Raw genomic sequence first — 27605 nt, forward strand, 5'->3', positions numbered from 1 at the left:
TGTTTTTCTTTTATATAAATTCGAAAGTAGAATTGATGCGTAGGCATGTGTTGACATTTGAATTCTGTAAGAACAGGACTCAGGCGATTCATTAGTATTTCTGTTAATATTATTATTCTAATTCAACAGAATACAAAAAGTGGTTGCTGGCTAAGCTAAAATTTTTTAAATAACGTTTATATTATTTGCCTTTAAATTGGGATAAATTTTTAATATGTCCAATTACTTCTTATTAACTGTAAACATTGAAAAACCGTTGTTATCTCGAAGTATATAAAAAAAAATTCAATATGTTTGTTGCAAATAAAAGACAATATGCATTACACTAAGAAGTTTTATTTTCACATGCACTTTTCTTGCAGTGCGCATACACCATACGGAAAAAGTCACATTACATAAATAAAATCCATCTCAATATTGGATGTAATATTCAAGCGACTCTCCGCTAATAGGCGATACTCGTCGCCTATATATGAATGGCATTCTCTGCCAAACATTATATCCTTAATAAATTCTAAAAGTTATTTAAGAACAGTTGGGCCTGCTCTTGAATCTTTCTCATTTTCTTCAGAGCCTTCGAAGATATATGAGCCTTGTCGCCTAATAGGGCGAGATTGAAGTGGAGCTTCCTTAGCAGTTCGCTTTTTGTCTTCTTGAGAACCGCGTCCATGGGTCGCGAGCGCAGCAACCGCCTGTGATAGAACACCAGCTTGTTCTTGGTCGCCGCGGTCAGTTGGGACGTGTCGTTGGCCACGTTGTTTTCCTTCGTGTCATCCTTCACGACGCTCACGTTGCGTTGTATGTTCTGGATCGGATTCAACGTCTTCTGGTTTGGCTTCGGACTGACTTTGAAGGACCTATCATTTTTCTTCTTGAACGTTATGACCGGTTTATTGTAAAATTTACTTAAGAGTTCTATGTAATCATCCCTGGGTATCGCAGCGAAGATGCAATGAAAGTGCTCACCGATTTCCTCGCGCAGCGACGTCGGTATATTTTTCTGTCTGAAATTGCTTAGTTTCTCTTGTAAGGAGTACAGTTCCTTTAAGTGTGTGGAGCCGTCCGCTAGACCAGCTTGCCCGAGAAGTACCATGTTAAGTTTTCTCAGCATCAGATTAATATTGTCCCTGTTGTTGGACAGTTTTTTGGGGCTTATGACTTTCTGGTTTATAAGTTGCTGATGTTTATTTTGCAAATACGTCAGCTCCTTATAAATGGTCTTCGGATCTCCCAGATCTTTCTTTAATGAATCGAAGGCTTTGTTCAGTTTGCGCAAAGCGTTGTTTCTGTTCTTGGGTATGTTATTCGTCAACGATTGCTGATCGTTTGTACCTTCCTGGGTGACGTCGGTTTCACTCTCGGACACAAATCGTTCTTTCTCTCTGCCGGCTTGTTTCTTCTTGATCCACTCTCCCAGTTCAGCTTGGAAGGCCTCCTGGTTGCCGACTGTTCCGTTTATGCTCAGGTAGAATGTTATGGTGTCATTCTCCAATATCAGATCGTTGTTTTTGATGGTCGTGTTGAGCCACAGGCTTCCTTCATCTGTCATTAAGAGATCCGCTATCTCCTTGGTGATGTAGACCCTCGCGGATGTGATGACCTCGCTCGTGTCCGACACTTCATTGTCTTGTATTATTTGTCCCCTCTTGTCCCGGTTGTCTGATGATGTTATCGGTATAAAGTCTGGAGCCCTCTCTGTACTTTGAACTTCGGAGGATTTTTTATTGATGTTTGTTTCTGTGATAATTTTGCTGCTGTTATTGGGATTTTCTTCAGAAATTATAACTTTCCTTTGATTCCCCGTAGGAAACTTGTTTCCTGAGCTTATTTCAACTTCAATGGTACCCATATTACGTTTCTTGTTGAGATGTGAATCGTGGGTGGTCGGCGACTTGGACTGTCGTTTCATTCTGTCCTGTCTGATCGTTGAGGAATTTTCAGAATTATTCCTGTTCTTAAATTTCTTGTTACCGATATCGTTACTTTGGTTGTTAGTGTCCAGCATCTGGTACACGGGTCGGTAGACCGAGACGTATGGGGAGTTCATCGGCAGGCCTGAGAACGGTAGAGAGAGACGGCAGGTGTGGACTAAATGACCACGGCGCGTGCAACCACTGCAGAACATCTGGTGATTCTTCTTCGTTTGACGATTCTCTTCCAACGGAGTCTCCAACGACAACTGCAAGACAGACATATTTATCATATTAAATTACTGAACCAATGTATACAGACTTGAATTGACTTGGATTTCGCAGCTGACAATGGAATATCTTTGATTTTACTAATAATAAAACTTTGATAATTTTCCACATATTCTCCAATGATGTCCAATGATCCTTTCTTAACCTTTGGTAGAACTTTAATTGTCTCCACTAAAGTACCGATCTAGTATATAGCTGTGATAATGTATCTCTATTTGACAACTGGCTTGTAAGAAACCCGTCGAGTGCGAGTGATGTGTGTACGTTAATACTGACGGTATCATGGTATCTGCGCCACACGTCCGGGCAGTGGCTGGCTGGGTGACCGCTCTGGTCGCACTCCGCACACTTGATGCACTTCCACGTGGAGCAGTTCCGACACATCGTGGAGTACACGTAGTTGGGTGACCCGCACTGGAATGAGGTTGATAGGAAAACGTTATGTTATATTGAAAGAGTCCAACTACCCTGCATATAATATATGTAATGAACCGGTCTTGCACGGAGCGAGTTCGTTATTTGATCTGCAAGTGTTAATTTGAGGTAGATTTTAAAATAAGTCCGCAATAGATACGTTAAAAAAAAATCTGACCTGTTTTTATATATTTTGAAGATTGATTCATGTTTTGCTTAAAAATATGTATTTGAAAAAGCTCACAAGTAACAACTGTCACGTGATTGAGAACATTGTTTATAAATAAAGCATTTAAAACATATTTTTGTGAATTTACAAAAAAGTTACTTATAGTCATAAAATTTACACAATTTAACATTAATGTGTCATTAGAGTTAACGACCCTCACAGGTAATTATAGTAATTATTTCCAGTCTCATTAATTCTAGTTATTATTAAAAATATATATTGGCTGAGGAGAGAGTCTTTTAAATATTAAATTACTGCAAAACTGTCACATATGGAATCTGCGGGAAATGACTGATACATGCTGTGACTAGTTTTATTTGTATGTTTGTTTGTTTGTATACTGACATTGACGCATATCTTCCTGGGACAGCGCGGTTCGTAGTGTCCCGCGTCGCCGCACATGAAACACACGGGCGGCTTGAAGTGACACGCGTCGTCGCGGTGGCCGGCGCGGTTACAGTAGTTGCATCTGAAAACATAGTTCATACTAAGTATTCAATGCTTTGAAGTTAGAGGGCTATTCAAGAGTTAGCCGAATTTATCTCGAATTGTCTAGTTCACTATCATTGAACATTAATATAACATTGAGTATTATATACTATATCTGTATATATATATATTAGAATGAGAAGATTAAGAACGTATTGATTATTTCTATGTTTACATTGTGCTGATACTCACGTGGTCTTTCGTCTGGTCAGCGATGGCATACGGTCCTTTGCATCGATTACCCACAAACTTTTGTCACCTGGTATGGAAGAACAAGCGTGTAAATGTTTTATATAAGAACAATATAAAAGAGTTTGATGATAAAGATCAATTATTTCCACTCACGTGACATATTCTTCTGTATCTCCCGATGGTTGAATTCCTCTCCTCCCCAGCTTTCGTTGTAGAACTTTTCCATTTCGGCTCGCAATGTAGTTAGTGAATATCGTCGTCGTTTGCACACTTTGTTGCTGCCTTTGAGATTGTCAAAATCGAGATCCTCGTTAAGGATGGCTGGTATTTTAGTTGAGCCGCATTTGGATATATCTTTGACGGAGACATCATGATCACTGAATTCTTCCATGTTTGTGAATCCCGTCACGTTACCCATCACTATGTTTTCGTCTATACTTGTGTTCATGGCTGGTTCCGTGAGGTCTACTACGGACTTATTGGAAATGTCAGTATTTTTTGATGTTTTCACTATTTCAACAACGGGGCTCTCCGTTGTGCTTTCTGAGCTTTCAGCGTCATTAGTAGCCTCTTTAGATACAGATTCTGTGGCATTTTCTGATGGATTGGAATCGGACTCGTAGACATCAGTGCTTGGTACACTTTTGTCGGTAACCTCATATGTCGCCTGGTTTTTGTTACTCTCATTCAGTGATTGGTTGCTGTCTGAGTCATACACGTCAGCATTTGGTAAACTTTTCTCTGAAACTCGATATGATTTTGTCCTTTGGCGTTTATTCTTAGCCTTGCTCTTGGGAGTAGCGAAACATTCATCAACTGCACCAGCCGTTTGCTTTGAGCTCACGGGAGTTGATACTGAAAGAGGCGTTGTTACTGATGATGGTGTATTTTTTTCTTTGCTTTTCTTTTTCTTTTTTTTCTTCGATGGTGTTTGGTCGAGAAGATCGGAGCCATGAAGACTGAAATCAAAGCTTTGGTTATTTGGATGTTTTGATGATATATTGAGTGCGATGCAGTCTCCTCTTATGAAGTCATCTGAGATAGATGACACCACGGATGGTACTGGACTGGTAGTGACTTCTCTGTCAACTGAGTTTTTAATTTCCTGTGTGGGCTTTGTTGGCTTGTGTTTAATGTCAGGCTCAGGATCAACTGGACAGACATCATCTTCGTCTGAACTCTCAATGGTGATGGTGGGTTTGGGTGGAAGTGCCACTTCAATAACTTCATCTTCGTCGCTTGTTTCGAGTTCCACTATATTTTTGTCATCATCATTTTCCAATATTTCTACAGTTTTCTTGACATTCGAGGGTACCGGTTGTTGAAAAAGAGACAAATCTGATGTGTTTTGGTCTGAGGATTTACTTTTGTCATCTTTCTTTTCACCTGTTTCTTTGTTGTTAGTAGAATCTTTAGGTGTGTTTATTTTCTGATAAGGTGTGTTTTGGTCTACATTAGTACGCCAGTAGCGACGTACGGTACTCTGAGGAACATTCTCAACAATGTTGTTATCGTTTTGGTTTGAGTTGACATTTGATTGCGTATCGTCAACATAGTGTATCATAGCATACATTTGTTCCTCCAGCTCATTTTCGCTAAGCTCCTAAAATAAAATTTATTGCAACATTACCATGCGTTTTTGCACCTTATTGTGACACAACAAAAATATGGTAACCTAAACACTCACCTCTTCCATGTTTTCGTCGGAAATTTAGATCGAAAAGCAGAAGGTACGAAATAAACATAATCGATAGTTTGTTAAGGGGCAATTAATAAACTGCTTTAAGCATTACAAGTAACGAAAAAAGGATTGTATTTATTATGGTTTACGGACACGTCTGACACTACATTTCGAGTCCTAAAACTGACATTTGCGGTGACAGGCTATATTTAACGCTTCAACCTATAGGCACAGATTATAACATTTAATGCATCATTTTATAAACTATTACAGAACGCATATATGTATTGTTAACTCATTTCATTTATTTTTTTAAATATGGTATAGATTTTTTCCATGCGATAAATATTCAATTATAGAATTAAAAAGTCTTCAATGAACTTAAAACTTTGATAATGGTTTTCAAAATTTGCCAAAAAGTTTATGCAAATAAATTAATTTACGTTTATGAAATTAAAAAAGGAGTTCATTTTACAATAAAGAACTCAAATAAAATAGAGTTTGAAGTAGTGTTAAGAACATTATATTCATATATGTATAAAATATTTTATTAATTCTTGAACATTTGGTTGATGCATGTGGTAAGAAAGTTAAAAAATAATTCATATTGGAATAGATAATTGAATATTAATGTAAAAAAATAACAGACAAATAATATTTATTTTGTGTTTTTTTCATCTTCAATCTTCATTGATGTTATTAAAAAAATAATACATACTAATTAAGGGAAGGTTTTTAATACTTTAAAATTAATCAACACACACATCTTATATTTTTTTATTTATTTCATTTTCGAATTATTTACAATTAAAATATTGTTATTTAATATTTTTTACGTATACATGGATATTTATAATTTAATAATATTATTTGTCACTTATACTACGAGACACATAAATATATTTTTATGTAATAACTTTCAGACATCCGTTGAAGAAGTTGCTTATCATATGAGTGGCGTTTCTGCAAAAGAGAATAAACTTATTCTATTATTTTTTTTCTATTTATAATTATACTATAGTATATTTTGTCCACTTTTAAGCAATGTCGAGGTAGTCACTTATATAGAGCTAAAATTAATAAAACGAAATAAGCAGAATTCCAAAAGGAGATTTCCGGTATAAACGCTAAATCTAAAGAATTTTATTTCAAGTGACTTGAGACCGAGCACTATAGTTATGCCGGCGTATCGCGACATCCGAGACGTCTCGGTACACCGGAAGTCACAGGTGTGAATTCTACTAATTACGTCGCATTTGACATTCTAATTGGTCAATTTGAATTTTAATTCTCTCCTATTCAGCGTCGGTTCATTTAGTCATCTTAGTAGTTTTATAAATGCATAAGTTTGTGACAGTGTACGGATGTTTGTTCCGCTGTCAAGCGAAAACTACTAAGCGGATTTTGATGAAACTTTATAGTAATTTAATTTAGATACCAGAATTCGATATAGGCTGTAAATTTTCAGGGTATTCCGTGTAGTTCGTGTGGAATCACGGCATAGCACTTGTATTATGCGCGAAGTCACGTGACACAGACTAGATGTCGCTGCTGATCGGTTACTACATCTATTGTTGTAGCGCACTCAACATTTCTCTCCAGAGTTCGATTACAAAATTTCAAAATTCAGGTGGAATAAATGAATGCAGAACATAATAAAAAAAGTGATTTTGAAGGAAGCAAATAATAAATGCTCTGGTACTTAGTAAATATAAAATGTTCATCGACAAATAGCTAGTGCGACGTATAATATACGGGCGTTACTATAAAGGACCAACATCTGTTATAACAATTAAACTTGTAAGCACTAAGTCCACAGCGCTGGCCGGCGTCAGGTCGCGTGTGTCACAGTACCTAAACGAGAAGCCGTCGCGTGCGTCACAAGGGAACAGCTCTTCCATTATTTTGTCTGCCGTCCGCTCCGCCGTATCGTAGCCCTCCAGCCAGACAGCTTCGCAGTCTGAACTAGATTGTATGAAAAATTAACATAATTTCATATGAATACCTGATAAAGATGAAAAGAAACATTTGGTCTGATAACCGAATTGGTTACGTTATGTTGTTAATGAAGTTTCTGTATGGACATATTTTTATATATAGTGATGTGTTCAACAGTGATGGATTCACCGTGCGGGTATCGGGTCATTCGTTGCTGGGAGGAGCTTCATCAGAGCCTGGGACTTGGGACCCAGGGTTAGGTTCAGCATAGGAAAAAAATACTTTATCATCAATGTCATTATTGTTTAGATATAAGAACTCTTTGATGCTTTTTAAATCCTGAATGAACGCTGAGGATATGTTATTTAGGTGACCTTTCTGCAAGTTACCCGACAATATTTGATAAAATCCAATTAGTGATATTCATAATACTTTACGGCGGAGACCAGAAGTGCTTCCAAAATATAACATCTTCTCTTTACTCTCCTAATTCAATGGCCATTTGGATTTATTTCCAGTGACTTTTCAAACAAACGATTTCCTATACATAATGTATAGTGGCCTAAAGCTTTACGAGTACTGGCAGACATTAGTCATTAATAAAACTATTTTAAATGATCATCTCTATTTTTTAATTATCAGCTGTGAGAGCAAGCGGCGTATTCCGCTCCGTATATGGTCCCAGAAAGAAAGTAAGTCTGAATTAATGACTATATTCAGCGCAATAGATTTCTTACAGTTCAGCGAAGTGCATAAGGGCGGTCTTCATCACCACGCGGAAGGCGGCCGCAGCGGAGCGGTAAGGGCCGCCGCTCCTGACACACCACGACCACACTATTGTACCACCGGCGACCACGTGCGAGGACATGCATTCTAAGGACTGTAACCAACGATGTCTTGAAAACCCAATATTAGTGTTATTGTAATATAAGCTGTAAATAAATAAATTTATTGAAGTGAAACTTCTTATGCGACTTCCGACAAGGTTGCGTTGAACGTTTAACGCTCCTGGGGGGATGAAAAGGGACAGAGCGAGAGGGAATGCGTGGCGAACAATTAATTGCGGCTTGTAAGTAATGTTAATAAAGTTTGTATTAAAGGAACACTAAAAATTCGTTAAAAATTAATTTCTATCACTTTCTCTTTTCATTGCAACACTACGAAGTTCACTTCTTCCGCGCGGAGGGACTCCACAATAAATGTTTCATTTTCCCATACAAGAAATATTACAGTCGATATATATGTATACTCTTACACGTAGGTTGTTGTGGACGTCGTCAGTGACTAGCTGGGCGAGGCCGTCCAGTCCGTCCTTGCAGTCCGCCCCGACCACAACTAGACAGTCTAAGTTTTTGCCATTTTCGTATTCAGACGTCGACACGGAACACCCGCGCTCCGTGAGACGTGCCTGTAGTTGTCTGCCGAGCACACTCGTGGTGTCCGTTAACTGTGAATGTGACGTCAATATGTCGCAGGTGTAATATTCAAAAGGGTATTTTTTTTTTATTCAAATCATCCTATACAAAAAGTTATTTTAAATGAGAGCATGAATATATTATCTTACAATAAATATAACTATAATTTGCAACGTGTGAATGCACCTTAAGTTTTAATCAATCAATCGAATAAAGACCACATATAATGTTTCTGACTTAGTCTGTTGAACAACTTATTTAAAAGATTTTTCCCCAAGTTCATTTATTCACTTTTTTAATTTGTTATATATAAGAAACGAAATATACTGTAGAAATCATTATAGTAGGAGAAGTCATGACGTTAAATTCGGCTTCACTCTAGCGTTTTAGAGTTGTAAAGCTAAGGTTTCATACTCGAATTTTAAGCGTAGGTTCCATTAAGGTAAGCCACCCTTACCAGTGACACTGTCAAACCCAAGGTCTAAAAGCATTAAAGGAAAAAAGCAAAGCTCATTTGATAAAAAAACAAAAAATATATTCAATATTGAGGGGTGGGGGGGGGGGGGGGTATAGACCATCAAACATGTAAAAAAATCATAACAGCAGTAATATAATAAAATAGCTTGGAAGTATAATTATTCGTATAGTCGTTGTACGTGAACCTATAAAAAGCTCTCATTCAATTATGAAGATTTGAATGTGATTCCAATTACACAACGTTAGGTATTGGAAATTGCAAAAAACTTGGGACTTCTTGATATACTCGAGTGAGCAAGATCAATATATTCACTGTACGTGTGTCACGGGACTCCTCCTGAACTGTAGGACGGATTTGCAAGAACATTTTGTGACTTGGTAGGCGCCCAGATAACCAAACCAATTGAAGAGCTCGGGAAATAGCAAGTGCATAAAAGTAACCGACTTCCTTTTTATATAATATTTTACGTACATTTTTTAATGCTTCAAATGTAAATGTAATTGTTTTTGTTATAACACTTTATATTAATATCACTCATGGTTAATATTTAAAATTAAAAATGATAAATAAATTTAAAATGAGATAAAACGTTGAAAATTCATTCTTTATGTTCTTTATTACAGTTAGCCCTACGGGAAACTACTTGGAAATACGTTGTTCACAATACCACAAAGTTTAGAAGTTAAATTTTGTCACTTCGCTTTCATTTTGCCTTCGAGAAAAGTCAGATTATATATTTTTCGTTTACTTGAATTAAAAAAAAGAAAATTGCTTGGCTCGTGATTGTCGAGATGATGTTTTTTACCGCTTCTGTACTCTTAAATCGTCAAATAAATGAAATTTACACTTTTAAGAAATTAGCTATACCAAAGCTTAATGTGATGCACTTAAGAATATCTCATCACTGACTTTTTTACTAAACTCCTCTATCTTTGCCTGCAGCCATATATATGGGGCTCAAATTTGGTGGTTAATCCTTAATCGAGTACAAGAAACCCTTCCTCTCCCTTAAATAATCTGCTTCGCCTTAATGTACAAACTCTAAAACCGACACTAACAAACTGTCAAAAATCATGACATTTTTGTTACTTTTCATTCATCCCAAACTTTCAGAGTCTTAGCTGAGTTTAATGGAATTTATTACACATTAAAATGAAGTTTGTTTAAATATAAATTTATCTTGTATCTCGCATCTTACGAAGACATTTTTGATGGGCCTATAGATCCTTTTTCGTGTCGCCAATTTCCTCCGCGTCGTGTAAGCTATAAGTGCTGATGTAGCCAGCAGGAGGGTCCCTCCTTCCAAAGTAGCGAACAGCCGCCACGCTAGGCCCGCGCCGATTTCCACACCCGACATTACCTGCAAACAAGTTCATTAGTTGCTGTACTAGCTTTACTCACGTAATTACATGAAATAAGCACGTATTGTTTGTTATTTAAATGTCATTATATATATTTTCTTTGTACATAATACAATAGTAAAAATGGCGTACTATTTTATATTTATAGGATATTATTTATTTATTTACTAACATAAGGAATATCCTTTCCATCGCTGAATTATTGCCTTCATTAAACCCTTCATATTTCATGTTATTCTACAAACTTCTTTATAGTGTAGTTAAAATTTTGAAAAAAGTCAAAAAAGAAATTCTTAATATTTACGTAATACAACTATGTAAATAATTTGTTTGTCAACTATGAACCCTCAATTCCCTTCCACGGCAAGTTATAAAACACTTGTAATATCAAATCAGTACGCTAGCCACGAGTCCTCATCGAACTGAATACAAACAGTTTAAAGTTCAGTCATAAAACTTTGCAGATGTTAGTAATTATCAATTTAGGTACAAAAAACTCTAAGCTACGTATATAGTTTGAGAATTCAAACAGATGGTAAGGAAAAATTATATATGTTATATTTAATAAATAAAATGTTTATACGTAATTAAATATCCTAATTTTAGTATGTAAGGTAGTACGATGACGATTATTAAATCTCAAGCACAGAAAAACTGAGATGGTGTGGAATAAATTGCTCAGTACATTAACTCTATCTTCTATATACAAGTGTTTTTTGTCTAAATATATTTTTAATGATACATACTTACCTGTTCATAACTAGTTACGAAAAAAAGACTTAGATATATGTATATGGAAGCTCTTCTATTGGAATAAAAAATTTAAGTATGGCAATAACAAAAGTAGGTTTATTTAGAACGTAAAATTTATAGTAAGATCTTATTGAAAAAGAAGATTTAAATGGCTCCATGCATTTTTGGGGTTAAAATAAACAAATGAAATAGCATCATTTTATAGTATTATCAGTTACTCCATAAATAAAGAAGCAGCCATTAAATAAATTGAAAGTGGGGTAGTATAAAAATGGTAAAAAAAAAATTATCTAAAACATTTCATTTTAATAATTTTTCAGACTAACCCAACTATTTTAATTTACATTTGGACTCAACTTTTCGTTTCCTTTGCAATTCAAAGTACCTACCACAGATATTTATAATATCCGAACGAAAAATACATAAAAATTAAATGATTCCTTCTTGTTCTTTGTTTATTATATATAATTATATTGTACAACTAACAGTGCTGACAATTTAAATGGCAGCTCGCTGGCTGCGGTTACAGGACTTGGCTAACGTTGATATAGTTATTACGCGGCATTTACGCCTTGCGAAACTTTCGCTTTTGTTATCTAGATGTTACGGAATAATACTGTTTATACGTGAATTGAATTTATTTTAGTTCCTATGTACACTTATTATCAATTAGAATCTAGACCAAAGATTTTTAATCTGTATCCAATTATACAGAAAACAATAGTACTATCTTAAAGACGTATGAGAAACTATAAAGACCTTATTGTTTGCTTCCGAACAATTGTGATGGAATTAAATAAGAAAAAAAAAATCAAACAAAAGTTATGTCTCGTTGACGAGATGCTTCCTGAGGTTGGATGTGTCACTGTGAATAAGTAAGATTCTTTTTTTGAATATGATAAATACATCATATTTTTCAAACGAATAATGTCGACGATTGAATCGACGTACTGCTTGATAACTTTATAATTATACCTACAGACCAACATAATAGCTGGCCGTAAAAACAAAAACAATATGACGCAGAGAAAAATAAAAAAAAAAAAAAAAGCTTGGCTGTCTTTGCAAGTGAACAAGAAAAAAACATGTCCAAACGAGAAGTTAACTATGAAGCGTTTATATATTGAAATAGAAGTAGGAAAGATTACTAATAATAAATAAAATGTCTATAGAGCGACCTTTTTGTTTAACTTATAATAAAAAAGGCCGATGAAACAGAATTAAATTTTTCAATTTCTATTAACATCATGAAACGAATGTAATCAAATGATTCCTTTACAATACGTAATTTTAAAATTCCAGTCCCTGGACCTTGGTACACTCTACTTGTTCCTTCTATTACAATCATGTGACATTAAAGTTGTTCAGTTTAATTAAGATAATATTTGTTTACCCAATATTCTGAAGGAGTGTATTGTGAACTATAATTGCCACGTGTTTGCATGTTTACACTAAACATTGTTCATTTACCTATGTGGATACTATTATACATACATAGTATGTATTACTTAGAAATTAAGGTGATTAAAATTATATATATAGTAAGTATTACAACTTAGAGACCAAGGTGATTTAAAAAATGCTCTAGATTTCTGGGGTATTGAAGCGGCACAGTAAGTTAACACAAATTTGCCCCGTGGCACTAAACACCGAGCGTTTCAAGTATTTAGCTCGTAAATAAAGCGTATTTGTAATTGAATCGTAACAATTAAATCATTTTCGCAAACAATTCAATAAGAATGAACTTATTATATTAATTCTTGTATCTCATGAATCTTATTTTTATTTGTAGTGATGAAATTTCAAATTAAATTGTTTAAAATAAACGTCTATCACAGAAATGGTTGAGTCAAAATACTATATATTAACAAAATAATTTCTTTTAAATAACATTGTAGGATTTCAAAGGACTGCATGATACTGATGTTGTTGAGATTATCATTGAATCTGATAACCGTATAACAATAAGATGCAATAAAAAACCTGTTTCTTAGTGTTATAAGTTTGATTTTAAGACATTAAAAGCATTAATTTTTATAGTACAAAGGCCTTGAAAATTTTGAACTTAAGTGATGTTTATATACAGATACCGCTGCAACAGGAAGTTATTAATATATATGTTCTTTCGTATAAAAACACGTTAAAATGTTGGCAGATCTGCCGCAGTGGGTCCTGTCTGTGTCCTTGGTCAACATCAGCATTCGATCGATTTACGAGATCATTAGACCTCTCGATCATTACCAGATATATTAACATGGATACGACTAGCAAATTGATGAATATTAGCAACTGCATTAATATTAAAGGAGTTTTTACATTGACTTTATATTTCAATTATTTATTCAGTATAAATTACACAAAACCCATATATATAAATATATATATATATTTTACTGCAAGTCGACATTGACTTGTTTATAAAAAACTGTTTAAATACAACAAGGACATTATATGAGCGAGGGAAAGCCCAATTTGAGGCCCTTCGGCCTTTAAGATCCGGTGTTCTTGGACTAGAATCTGTTTTTCTAGGCTAGTTAACAATCTACCGATACTAGCCTTGGTTATTGCTACGAAAACTGACAGCTGAATTAAAGAACGAGACTAGGCATTCAACGTCGTTTTATGATTATTATCTTATTTATATAAATAATATTATAAATCTACAAATATAATAAATATCTTACAATCTATTGTGTTTCTTTTTCTGGTAGTAAATGTATTGAATTTTAACAATCAATTTAAAATTCATCAGTCAGAAGATCAGAAACATTGCAAGCAGGTCGAGATTAGACTAAAATTCAGTATGCACTTTCGTATCAATTCAGCTTCCATTAATTTGTATCAAACGGTAAGGACTTTTAGATGATACGTAATTAAAATTATAGTGGATAAATAAAAGTTTGATAGAAAATTAGTTAAGGACAAAATACCACTATAAATACAAAATACTACTAATTTTCTGTTACTAGTTATACGTTTGTATTGAAAATATATTACGGAAGTGTTCAGTCTGATGACGCAGGCTCCAGGCTAGGATGCTGAAGGGTAAATTAATTTTTAACATTTATCTAATATTAGATATGTTTTTGAATAAATTTTGCTGCTCCTCTTATTGTATCTCGATATTTTATCATATAAAGTAATTTCTATTAATATTTTAGGTAACATAAAGATATATTTGTAATTTTGAAATGAAAATTTACGTTTTCATATATATTTATAAATTTTAATTGACGTATTAAGGCTAAAATGAGTTCAATCATCTGAACTTGTGCCTCTTATACAAATGTTAAAAAAAAATAACCATTCAAGACAAAAAAAAAAATGAGGATTCAGAAATCGAATCTCAGAAACAATCCACAAATATAACATACAAGGACATCTACGTCTTTTAAAATTTCAAGGAAGCTAGGATTATATTACTATCGTTTAATCAAATTTATGACACGAATATCGTTTATTACTCATAACATAATTAAAATCGTCGTAAATCATCATAGATGTAACGAGAAGGCATAATATTACGAGGTGCAATTATTTTAATGATATTATAATTAAAAACTTATAAACATACAATTAAATTAATTTTATCTTTGGCACATACGGCTTCCATATTATTGTTCAATTTAATTTATCGTAAGATAAAATGTTTCTTACTTTTTTAATATTATAAAGTAGACTAAGAAAATAAAAAAATTTAAACGAAAGAATGTAAAAATTTTCAGTTGTCTCGAAAATAATTTAGAATAACAACGTAAAAAGCATTGTCATTTAATAATAATTTAAAATTTATAATTTTTTAATTAAAAAAGTCATATGAGGGTTGAAATTATCTGTAGATACTGATTTTGGAAGATTAAAACAATTGCAAGTATTATATTTTACTATTCGTAATTTGACTGTGATATATTGGTTAAATATTTATGTAAATATATTTCTATTTTTATGTATACTTTCGCTTTAAAATGTATATCACTTACCAATATAATGTATCCCTTTGAATAGTTGTTATACACTTATCAATATTATTTGCACTAACTTGCTGTAGATTGTCATTTCATCGATTTACTTGTGAACGGAAATATGGCGCGAATGTTGAATCGATCCGGTGCGTTCAGAAGCAACGCCCGCGTACGAATGCTGTTCATTGTAATGTTATTAAAGCGGTAAAATATATTAAAAATGCCGTCCGCCTCTAATTTCCAGTCACAACTGAACAATGGATATTTTTTTCCAGTTTCTTACAAGATAATATTAACGTAATTTACCTATGAATTTAAAATGGTTTTTAATATTTACAATTTTATTTGACAATATACTTTTTCTATAGTAGGAAATAATATGTGTAAACTTAATTATATGTAATTTTCTTCTGTTTATGACTATTTATAGTTTAAATAAATAATTAATGTTTTTTATGTTTTGATTGCATGCTCAATTTTTAAGAGTTCATCCTCTTGCGTGTTTCCGGTTAGTTGTCAGTACTGAACAGGTACTGGCTACCTTATTAAATAATACCTTATTTTATTAGAGTAAGTGCAATCGAGATGCTTAGTTTTAAGCTGCAGTAATCAGGAAATGTTACGTTACACCAGGAATTACTGTTACGGTATTTTACGTAACTGTGAACAGATGCAAGGTTGGCAATTTAATATACACACTTTTTTATATTATTTTATCAATTGCATAAATACTGGGACAGCCAATTACCCTTAGATCATTATATGTAACCTAAGCTCGTTTGTTATTTTGTTCTCGATTTTTATTGGAGACAGACATCTCGAAAAGACTTCATAAATTGATTGAATACTTATGAATTGAAAATAGTTACTGTTAAGACAAAACACGATACACGATAAACTCTAAATAATATAATTTTTATACCAGTTTTAAGATATAGAAAATCACTATCACTAATCATAGTGTTATTAAGTTAGTAATCTGCTTTGGAATAAGTAATGTGGTGCTTTTTGAACATTGTTTGATAAATACTATCGGTAATGTTTGTTATAATATTAACCATAGTAAAAAAGAAAGAAAAAACAAAAAAATAAAAAAAATATTAAATATATTTTTTTTCTTTATTCCCTTACAATTAAGATTATCATACGACACTGTCTCGATATGATCACCATATTCAAGAGTAATTAGTTAGCCCATGACATATCATATATATATAGGTCTATAGTTCACCACTAAGCTCGATCTTTTAGATTTCTCAAATCTCTCAAAATATAATAGTTAAATACTAATGATATTCATTTTTTTCTTTTGTTCACCAAACAAGCATAAATGAAAAGAACATAGAAATTATGCCAGTTTTTTAGTGTCACAAAACTATCAATCAAATGACACTAAGAAAATAATTTCAGTCAATTTTTTTTTAATGTTTCATTCGCACTGGAATCGTTGAATATTGTGCCAATGTCAACATTTTTAGTTTTTGGTCGAATTTCAGTCATTCTTATAATTCGATATGACTTATGTCAATGTCATTATTACAACATCTGAAATTGAGACGTGCAGTGTTTTTAACATGTGATGAAATTGTTCCTTACAGATGTTTAATAATGAATATTAAATTTGAGCTATGTTGGTAATTTTTTTTCAGACTAGCCATTATTAATAATATAAAACTAGCATGGACAGCCCTAGGTCCTAGGGAGTAGTGCCCTAATAAACTATATTTTATGATAGAATTACATCACTAGTGTATCGTTTTAGTTTAGAATGGCGACGCAATATAAAACAAGTTAAAAAGACAAAAACTATTGGTTATTGAGACGCAACTTTAAGGTTGCGTTACAATTATTTTGACAATAGCTTACAGTGGCTGTTCTTGTTCAGCTTGTAATTTATTATATAAATTACTTACTTATTGCGTAACACGGCGTTATGAAACACATACGTATATAAAAAATAAAACGAAGGTCATGAGTTATATAGTATATTTAAACTAACATTACGTTTAGCAAAAGTTTACATCTTTACACTACATGCGATAAATTTCTCGTTTTTTTCTTTATATTAAAGGCGGCAAACGAGCAGACGGCGTAGTTGACGTGAGGTAGTTACCGTCTCCAATAGACATCTGCAACATGTTGTTGTGGATGCATAGCCCAACTTAAGGAGCAGTGACGGATGGAAGGATGCTGATAGTCCAATAACCTTCCTTTCAAAGAGCATTGCCCTTGGTATGAATTGAGAGTCGAGTTTTGTCTGTCGCTGGCACAGAATACGAAAAGGCCCCCGATCCGACTCGTAGTTGCAGGGTCTCCCTGTACCCCATGCCAATAAAACACGTTCATCACCAAAAAACAGGCTAAGGCTGATGCAGGATAGAACGTCATTAACATCCCGGGAGAGGAGACGGTGTGAAAAAGGAAAAGGCAATTGCTCAGACGAAGCACAGCCACTAAAGACGACTTCGCGACGATCTTCTCTGAGAGGGTGGTACTTCCCCGGTAAAGCCAGCCCATGTTTGAGCTGTGCTTACTTGACCACAACTAGAATCCAGCACCAAAATATCTCATTCAAAATATCTCATTCAATAGAAATCATCAGCATTATAATGCGAGAAGATTTCTGAATGAACCCGTTCGTATGTAGCTCAACAACACTATCACTAAGCGTACAAATTACACAAAAAAAAGGAAAGAATAATAAATTAAAAAAAAATCACAAATGTTGTTGATAGGTTGTTTTTCTCGGTTTAAATATCAGAGAACACTATGATAATCAAAGGTTTGCATATCAAACTACGTGCTAAGCGCTAACAGTTGTGGTTCAAAATCCTTCGCATATAAACATTAGCACACTTCGTCATAAATGTTGTCACATTAGTTCCAACGTAGATTATTGAATGAGAAGCGGGGAGCGCTTCGTATGTAGTCAGCAGTGAGACGACGGACACTTGTGCTAAGTAATCTGCATCGTTGCCACAACTCTATACGGAGAGTTGACTGTTATTCGGTGACAAACCTATTGTGAAAGTCCTTAGTTCTTTTTGATTAAGAACAGCTCTCACACAACCAGACGTTTTGTATGGAAATAAAAAATTATATATAATGCAATAAAAAAATCTCTCATTTGAAGATAAATATTTAAAAAAACGAACAGTTTTCTAACAGCATTATCTTAAGAAAAAAATATTTTTATTAAAAAAAAAATTAAGTATGTTCTAAATTTAAATACATTTTATAGTCGAGCCGGTTCAACTCTATTTCGATATATATTTTGTTGCCTTCACGAAAAATGAGGTTATTGCTGTGATAAAATCTAAAGAACTAGAATGAAATGATAATCAACAAAAAATAATTGAAATAATGACTTCATTAAGGTCTAGTTTCTTCGATGTAACTTAGGTTCAGTCAAGTCGCTTGTGGTCATTCGTATATTATTATAGCAATTTTTTTTTCAACGCTAAAAATCCGAGCTATGGCTACTACAAGTTTGCATGGTCACTATATAAAAAGTGATTTCAACACTTATCACTGAAAAACTACTGACGATTTTATGTAAGTAATTTGACTAGTCAATCTTGGGGTTAGCATAGTGGACTGTAAATAATTTAATCCAACAGAGGAATGTTGTGATTAATTATTGATAAAATTTTAATATAATGCATACAGTGAATTTTATCAACGGACAGTATGCACTATGGAGCTGCAATGTAGAGATTTCAACGTCCCGGTTACACAAAACGAAAGGAAGCTAATTACGATATACCGACAGCATTGTAATTTGTTATCCTATATTTAATACTGAATGACGTGACCGAGACAGCTAATACGACGCTATAATACAGTGGATTCTTGTCCATATTTTTCGATATTAGGTATACTGCACTGCAATCAATTGAAGTATTGCTTTTAAAGAGATCACATTCCGAAGTATAAAGCCAAGCATTTTAGTTTTCAATGTTTTTAAGACGTAATGTTTGTAATGTATTTCATAATATGCATCTTGGAAGAAAGCTATAAGGATCTATAAAAAAATTACAGTAAATTTTTAAACCTACATAAATTTTTCGTTAACTATCTTCCAAACGCTTTGAATAGGGATACTTACATTTCATAATCAATAAATACATATCTCTGTCACGTATTCATTGATTAGTTATTTCGTGAGGATTGAGGACTGACCGACCACGTCGAGGGTTGTGACATTATTTTTTGTAAATAAACTTAAAAGATCGCGGAATAATTTTATTTATTTAGTTAATTGAGGTCAACGTATTCCACATTATCATTATATTTGCTTTAGTTTTGTAAATATTTCGAAAGTGAACCGAAAATATTTAAATAATATTATGGTGTTGCAACGGTCAGAACAAGAACGTAGTTTTTTGCATAGTTTGCAATTGTGGCTCCGCGAAGCGTAAAGGGTCAATATTTATAATGTCTTAAGTTATACTGCATAAGTGCTAAAGGTTAGCGCAGCAACTAAAACGATCTTTTTTACAAAGTAACTTTTTCTAGTCTAAATTACTTACATACATGTAACTGAATATATCGTGTAACTACAGATTAAGTAGTAATAGCTTTATAACATGTTTAAAAGACATTTTCAGATATTTTAACTTGTATAATCTATTCCATTGAATATTTTTAATATCCAAATACATTTTTTTATGTTAACGGCGGGAGACGAGCAGACGGCCCGCTTGATGTGACGATGTTGCCGTCTCCCATGGACATTTGCAACTTGGTGGTGCGGAGGCATTGCCGACCTAGTGGTGAAGGGAAGAACGGAAGGATGGTGATGTTTCCGTAACCATCCTGTCAAAGAGAATTGCTTGGTCTGAACTGAGAGTCAGATTTTCCCAGGTAACACTGAAAATCTTTAGAAAATGAAATACGGCTTAATGTTTAAAAGTTGCCAATACTTTTATTGTTTTTTAAAGTAACCTCCGTTCGTCTCTATACATCGTTGCATTCGATGAATCCACTGAGAAAAGCAGTTGGCCCATTGTTCCTTAGGGGCTTCTTCTATGGCATTTAGGTTCGCTTTCGCCGCATCTTCAGGGCTCGTAAAGCGAATGCCTCGAATTTTATCTTTAGTTCTTGGGAATAAATAGTGACGGTCAGGACAGTATAGCGGATGACTCATTATCTCGACACCTGCCATAGTCAAATATTCAACAGTGCGTTTTGCGGACTGCGTTGAAGCATTGTCATAGTCAAGAAGGAATCTGCTTCGAGGGCGATTTTTTCCCAAAAAAAATGGCAAACAGCGATTGACATATCAGTCTGCAGTAACTGTCCTTCCATCTTCCAGCTCAACTGTCGCGAAATGACCTATGCGACCAAAGAATTAGGCAATCATCTTTTCTCCTGGACTTCTTCCTTTCTTCACCTTAGTTGGTCGATCCTCGGAAGCAAACACTCACTGAGCTAATTATATTTTGGTTTCGGGTTCGTAGCAATATATCCAGCTTTCATCGTCTGTGACCATGTCCAATACAGCATTTGAGTCACCGCCGCGCCGTTGAACTAATCTAACATTTAGCGACACCAGTCCATGCGAAGGTATTTCTGGTCGTTTGTTAAAGTATGGAAATCTGGTACAAAGCTTCCCGACGCCGATATGTTCGTGTAATATTTTTTGACCTTGACTCACACCAATGCCTAGCTTTGCCCGTATCTGCTGATTGATCACTTTCTTATATTTATCTATCATACGTCAAAAGCAGTGATGTTATCTTCACTAGTCGCTGTTAAAGGACGTCCCTCACTTAGATCATCATTGAGATCGCTACGTCCACGCTTAAACTCGTTAAACCAATTGTAAATAGTGGCACGAGATGGGGCTTCATTAAGAAGTGCTAATAGCAGCCTATCATAGCTTTGTTGCTGAGTAAGCCCCAACGAAAGTCACAATAAATCCCTGACCGAAAAGTTTCTCGCGTTAGATTCATTTTCACGTGTAACAAGAGTTTAAGTTTTGCCGCCAATTCACAAAAACAAATGACACATGAATGCAATATTAAAGCGTTTAATAAAAAAGTAGAATAAAATTACTTATTATCAAAATTGCTTCCCTTTAAAGAATACATTACAGACTACGGGATAATATTTTATAAATATGAAAATTAAAAAAAAAAAAAAATTAAAATTTTAAACTATATAAAGGATATTGTACATAAATTAAAATGTTATATTTCAAAAGGTGACCTTTTTGGTTACAGAAAAATAATATTTTCGGATTTATACGCGTTATTTCATTTAGTTTTCAACACTTTCAGGCTACCAATATTCAGCTGGGATAGCTGGGCTAGCGGATAGGTCACTATAAAATTTGGCAAAGCTCGTGTGTGGTATGAACAAGCCCAACAAAGAGACTGTTACCAAAACATTCTGTTAATATTCTATACAAGTCAGTGTCGATCTTTTAATGAAATGGTCACTTGTTCAATTTTGTAAATATAACTGGCCAGTTCTAAACATTTCCAGTGTTACTTACGTATGTGTCGCTGGCACATAGTACGGAAGGGCCCCTATGCGACTCGCAGTTGCAGGGTCTCCCTGGACCCCACGCCAATGAAGCACGCTCAGCACCTCAAAACTGACTTAGGCTGATGCAGGATAGAAGGTCCTTGTATACATCAACAACCCGGGAGAGGAAAGGGTGGAAAAAAGGAAAGGGCAACCGGCTCTGTCACTGATCGGATGAAACGCAGCCATTAAAGGCTACTTGACGCCGATCTTCTGTGAAAGGGTGGTACTTCCCCGGTCGAGCTAGCCCATGTTCGAGCTTTAGTAACTTGACCACAGCTAGGCTCTACCACCGAAAAAATATACATAAAAAATTGTAAAACCTATAGACACCTATCAAAATATTAACATAATAAAAATTTTAGACATTACAGCTGCATGACTTTCCCTCATTTAAGCATTTTTTATTTAATTATTATTTATTATAATGAGTCGACTATCGATACGGCACTTCATTTTATTGATTCTGTTGTTAGGCTACTTGAAATATAACAAAAAAATACATTAAATGTAATGTGCGAAGCGCCAAGTAAGGTTGCAACTTCCAAAACACAGACGCGCGGTTCTAAAGTTCCTCATCGCTAAAATCCTGACAAGGTGAATCTGTCTGTGTTAGCGTTTCTTACGACTTTGCACGTTCCTCAATTTTATGTCATATTTTATTAAGAAGTAACAGCTGATTTGTAGACAATGTAAACAAACGAAACTGGGTCAAGTTTAGTGGGAAGAACTTTGGTTAAAATATAATCTATAGTTATTTAGCATAGTTTGAGGTTATAAACAAATTGTACCAAATTTAAACCTTCTGCGCGATACAAATAGGTACTAATATGTTGTAGATAACTTGCCTTTATGACCATGTACATATAAAAAACAAATATAAGGCGTTAATGACCATGTAAACTCCGATATTAGTTAAATAAAGATAATTGTTACATACACAACAGATTGTCTTATGTCATACTGGATTTGCTCTCGACTTTGTTCATATAAAAATTAACAGTCAGGGTGAAGCCTAATTACATTAAGTTTTTTTACATTAAGATAGCAGACCGTATATAACCGATTTCCTTCCAAGATAAACGGTCTATTTAATTCTGTTAAAATTTGTAAAATCCTACCGTTAGATAAAGCGCTTAGCCAGTTAAAACATCAGGAAAAACTATTTAGTCTTATAATTTGCATGTAGACAGTTTTATTATGTGAGAGTGTGAAGTAATAATAATACCTAATATATAAAACTTCAATTGAGACAGATATTACACAGACATAAATAAACAATAACAAACTATGTTTTTTAAAAACAAAGTAAAATTTTCGAATGTGTAGCGACATCTAGCGGCATTCCTCTTAATTAATACATTAAGTTTACATGCTACAAGTTAAGCAAGGGCGATGATGGTAAATTATATTTTAAGATTAAACAGGGATAAATTATAATATAGTGTTATAAATGACACTAAAGTTATTCTCCTACAGGACCACATATTATTATAAAATATACATAATATGCTTGTGCAATATTATCTCCTTAAAAATCCCATAGGTGGAGCCTTTGGAAGCTCTCTTGTCTTTTAATATACATATTACGTAGTATACTTAAGATGATTTCATGGTTAAAAAAAATTATGCATTAATGTAATGATTATTTTATGACATCAACCGCTAGTATTTAAAATTATTTTTATTAGTAACATAATTAAATCATACAATAAATCAGAAACGTGATGGCGCATTGTCTTTAGAATACGGTATTCAAAAATTGTTACGTGTATCTAAATACCGCCATCTATCGTAAATCGTGTACAACTTAATGGTGGACAACCGATTGTAGATGGCGCCACCATCTACAATTAAGTCTAATGCATCAGATTTTCACCTTCCTGTTATTAATAATAATTTCCTTTTAATAAAGTAGTGATAACAGCGAAAGTTAAAAAGAAATTTCTTTTATAAAATTGGTTATCACTTAAGGACATTGTAGATGCATTACATTTAACTCGGATATGTTGCAACCCATTTTATTTTAAAACTCCCGCTGGTATGATCATGAGGTATAAAATATATAAAATATTCCTACTTTGTACTACATTTCTAGCTCAACAATAAATTTCAATCAAAATTATTTAATAAAACTGATATGTCTATATGTATTATAAAAATACCTCCATTTACCTAATTCATGTGGATAAGTATATGATGCATTCCAAAATATAATTTTTAAATTCATGTCCTACTTATCTGACGGGTCCATTAGTGAGAAACATTTTGCTGTAATAGGGAGTACATTCTGTGAGTTTTATTATGGAAATCATGTCTATTTTCACTACTATAAATAATAACATTTTCATAGAGATAAACTTATAGCCGAAGCAAATAAAAAATGAAAATGTGTTAAATCTAAGTCCCCAAGCAATAGACATTAAAGAATAATATACTTGATACATTTTATCTCATCTGTTTTTCAAATCATGACATTATAAAATCGTTATTTAGGTTTAAGAAAAATTTACCTATAAATAATGTTGGATAACATTGATTAGCATAAATCATATTTCGTTATTAAAAACATTCCTGAGTAATGAAACGATACAGTCAGAGCATTATTCCAGATTTTATTAAACTGCGTCATATATCTTAATAATGACTTATCACCCATAAACATTGAAAAGTTCAGTTCTTCAACTTAATATTTCACTGAACAATTAATTTAGGTTTTGTTATCCTGATTGCTATTGCTGTTACCACTAGAACTCTCATCGCTACTCTCTTCCTCACTAGATTCTTCACTCGTCTCATCTGAGTCATTTGCTTTTGCAGCTTTTTTGGCCATCATTTCTTTAAACTGACGCACTGTGATCTTTCGAGGCATGATTTCTCTCAAAAAATCTAGAGTATCATCTTGTTGGACTACTTCGGCTATATGTTTGTATTCCAGAAAATTTTTTTCACTGTTTTTATATGCTCTCTTTGCTAAATCTGTTACAAATAATTCCTATAAACATAAAATGATTTTTATTATTGAGAGCTAGAATATTTTCGTACTTTTTGACTGCAATCTCTACTTACTGTTACTTTTGTGACTAAGTAAAGTGGTTCCGGTCCAACCGCATCCACTTCGGGAGAACTTTTCATAATAGTTTTTACTCTGGACAGAGGCAAATGCAAATCTTTTTCCGCTTTGGGTGTCGCCATTTGATAGATTATAGTCTTAAGTTGAACTAAATAAGATTTTATATCTAAGGTTTAATTAGTTTCAATCAAAAATATTGTCTTTTATTAGAAAATGTTTCATATAATTTATACAATAACCGGCATGAAGCGAGAGTGTTTAAAAATATTGCAAGAAACGTCAATTGTCAAGGTACCTATGTAACGTTCTGTAATCGCCGCAGAGATATTATTTAATTTGTCTCGACACCCAAATAAATTTCTATTTTGGTTTATTTGTACGAAATAAACCAAAATAGAAATTTATTTTATATTTTTTTTATTTCTATCTCACAAAATTAGAATTAAAAAAAAAATGGGAAACAAATATCGTTAAGGTGTGTACACTAATTAATTAAATAAAAATATCTCTTACTTCTTTTTAAACAAAACATATAATTTTTTTCCTGCGGTTTTTTTCTCAAATCCGAATTTACTTTCATTTTCAATAAAAAGTCTATCATACCCGAACAGACAATGTTTTTGAACGCAGCTTATTTTTTTGCTGAAGGTTTTAAATTTGAAAATTCGATCTGGTGTGATGAAACGCAACTACTTTTTTATGGATTTTCTGTTATTTTTTTATTAAGATGTGTAAAATAGTTATTGTCAAAATTAGATGATATATAAAATAACTAAAGTTTTTTTTTTTTGGATGACCTGGTTATTAAATATAACATTTCAGTTTGTTTATAACAATTGAATTTTTGTTATTTTAGACCTAGTAATAAAGTTCTTAATTGTGACTTCAGTAGATGTTAAATTTTATTACATTCGTAAATTAATCCCGGATCGTGTCTCCACCATTTTACACAATACTGGAAAAATATACTGTGCACGTCTTTGCACGGGAGAAGACCACATTTAGAACAACCGATTTAATGAATCTTATAACATAAATCTGTCTCCATAATAATTTTAAACGTAATTGAAAGGTAACTGCAGAACCTTTGAGATTTTTAAGTTTTGTTGCAGCCATATAATATTCTTTTATTGATAGTAAAATTTTAAACTGGTACCTAAGTTTTAATTTTTTATTTTATTACAGATAAAAATCGGTAAATAAAGCATCTTTCTGATTTTTTCTCTTTTTCTAAGTTATTTACTGTTTTTCATAACGAATAGTCTTAAAAATGATAACAAGCTTATTCTTAGAAATATTTCATTCACTACATTCGTCTTTTTGACAATGTCTATCATATATTGCGTACATATATGGGAAGTACTTTTAGCATGAAAAAAATATTTAAATAAAGGTGACTCAATATATTTTATCTGTTTACACTTTACACATGAAAAAATGATTTTATTATAGTTGTAATAATTAATATCCTACATCAGACCAAATTAAATGAAACGGTTTTTTATTTTGGAATTTTTATATTATCAAATCTTGTACTCGCATTACTTGACAGACAAAGCTGAAATTTGATAAGGTAACATTACTATGAAGTAATCTGATAACGGACGAAGATACTGGTCTTAACAACTTGCATTAATATTTATCATTTTTTTTTCCACTGCAGCCAGAAAAAGAATTTGTATTTTATACGTCTATGTTTAGGACATCGTTTTTTAGCTTTTGTTAGCTTTTTTCTTCCGAATTTAGTAATAAAGGTTAATTCCAAAGTGTACAGAATTTCATGGTGTCAGTTATTTTAAGCAATACATATGAGAGGAACTGAATTCTGAACAGCAGTAGATAATAAATTACATAAAATTTAAAAACAAAAAGGCGCATTAAGTATCATTAAATGATTATGTTGGCACGGTTGATGCAATCTATCGAGTAATTATACGCCAGAAGTCTCTTAAATTATATTTGGAAAAGAGCTGACTCTTACATCGCCGTAACAATATTAAACAGAGGCAAGAACCACCGGAAGGAAAAGGGATTTCCTATTTAAAAAAAAAAAACAGCTTCAAAATCGGTAATATTTCTGAGGGACACAATACCATAGAGAGGAACACAGAGACAGACGACAATCTTGTAACACCCACGTTTTCCGCCGGGATTAAGATGTTATTTAATTTCTAAAACAGTCTAACCAGTGAGATATATTAAGATAGAACGAAAATGACTGTGTCTTATCGTTTCTTTTATACCATTATTTATTTTGCTTCGTATTTTCATATTAGTTACAACAATGAATCGGTAGGTGGTAGGTGGTGGCTGGTAATGAGACGAGGATATGATTGCCAACATTCTACTGTCAAGTCGTGCAATTTTGTGAATTTGCTCGAATATGTTGACAGTTACTTCGGCCTATAATTTAAATTAAGGAGTCACTGTTTTATTAGTATAGCCTTTTAATAATAATTCCTCATAATTCATGTCTATTAATTTAAATATAATAATAAGGAATAATTTTTTTTTACGATTTGGTATCACAGGGATCGGTCGTAAAATTTCCTTCTAGTTTCAGAATAACTTATTGTAAGAAAGTTTTACATTGACGTACGTTATTTTTGGTTTCCACGAAAAAAGATTTCATTTCAATTTCAATCGAATCACAACGATGTTTGATAAAACCTTCCGATGTCAAGAATAACAACTCCTTAATATCTGCAGCGGTGTCTATGCATTTTCTTGGCTGAAGAATTTTATTTTACATCTGACTGAAATATCAAATGAAAAATTTGGTATCCGACTGCTGACTATATTATAATTTAATGTTTCTCTAATTCTCCAAAGAGTAATAAAATGAAAGCTATGGGGGTCTGTGATGAGTAAATAAATCAACCAAG

At 33.1% G+C, this 27605-nt stretch overlaps 3 protein-coding genes and 1 long non-coding RNA gene across 5 annotated transcripts; 1 reads left to right on the plus strand and 3 right to left on the minus strand.

Moving 5' to 3' along the window:
• Positions 1 to 316: 316 nt before the first annotated feature.
• On the minus strand, positions 317 to 5394 carry LOC116777618 (uncharacterized). Its single transcript, XM_032671276.2, has 6 exons — positions 5213 to 5394; positions 3679 to 5128; positions 3526 to 3592; positions 3190 to 3313; positions 2478 to 2615; positions 317 to 2179 (listed from the first exon to the last, which is right to left on the minus strand). The coding sequence occupies exons 1-6, from the start codon at positions 5219 to 5221 to the stop codon at positions 515 to 517; spliced, it is 3453 nt and encodes a 1150-aa protein (XP_032527167.2). The 5' UTR covers positions 5222 to 5394; the 3' UTR covers positions 317 to 514.
• Positions 5395 to 6010: 616 nt separating this feature from the next.
• On the minus strand, positions 6011 to 15352 carry LOC116779116 (uncharacterized). The gene is made up of 6 exons (XM_061529863.1): positions 15132 to 15352; positions 10236 to 10397; positions 8400 to 8591; positions 7882 to 8024; positions 7061 to 7171; positions 6011 to 6169 (listed from the first exon to the last, which is right to left on the minus strand). The coding sequence occupies exons 2-6, from the start codon at positions 10392 to 10394 to the stop codon at positions 6112 to 6114; spliced, it is 663 nt and encodes a 220-aa protein (XP_061385847.1). The 5' UTR covers positions 10395 to 10397; positions 15132 to 15352; the 3' UTR covers positions 6011 to 6111.
• Positions 15353 to 19732: 4380 nt separating this feature from the next.
• LOC133320888 (uncharacterized) lies at positions 19733 to 22000 on the plus strand. Of its 2 annotated transcripts, XR_009753986.1 has the most exons (4): positions 19733 to 19979; positions 20057 to 20741; positions 21398 to 21528; positions 21606 to 22000. It is a non-coding gene; the product is annotated as an uncharacterized LOC133320888 (long non-coding RNA). The 2 variants fall into 2 exon arrangements; XR_009753985.1 differs by lacking the exon at positions 20057 to 20741 and having other exon boundaries at positions 21606 to 21999.
• A 2242-nt stretch (positions 22001 to 24242) lies between these two features.
• Positions 24243 to 24991, minus strand: LOC116778888 (chromatin accessibility complex 16kD protein). Its single transcript, XM_032672965.2, has 2 exons — positions 24717 to 24991; positions 24243 to 24642 (listed from the first exon to the last, which is right to left on the minus strand). The coding sequence occupies exons 1-2, from the start codon at positions 24840 to 24842 to the stop codon at positions 24358 to 24360; spliced, it is 411 nt and encodes a 136-aa protein (XP_032528856.1). The 5' UTR covers positions 24843 to 24991; the 3' UTR covers positions 24243 to 24357.
• Positions 24992 to 27605: the final 2614 nt, after the last annotated feature.

The sequence above is a fragment of the Danaus plexippus genome, chromosome 6, assembly GCF_018135715.1.
Source record: "Danaus plexippus chromosome 6, MEX_DaPlex, whole genome shotgun sequence".
Classification (NCBI taxonomy): domain Eukaryota; kingdom Metazoa; phylum Arthropoda; class Insecta; order Lepidoptera; family Nymphalidae; genus Danaus; species Danaus plexippus.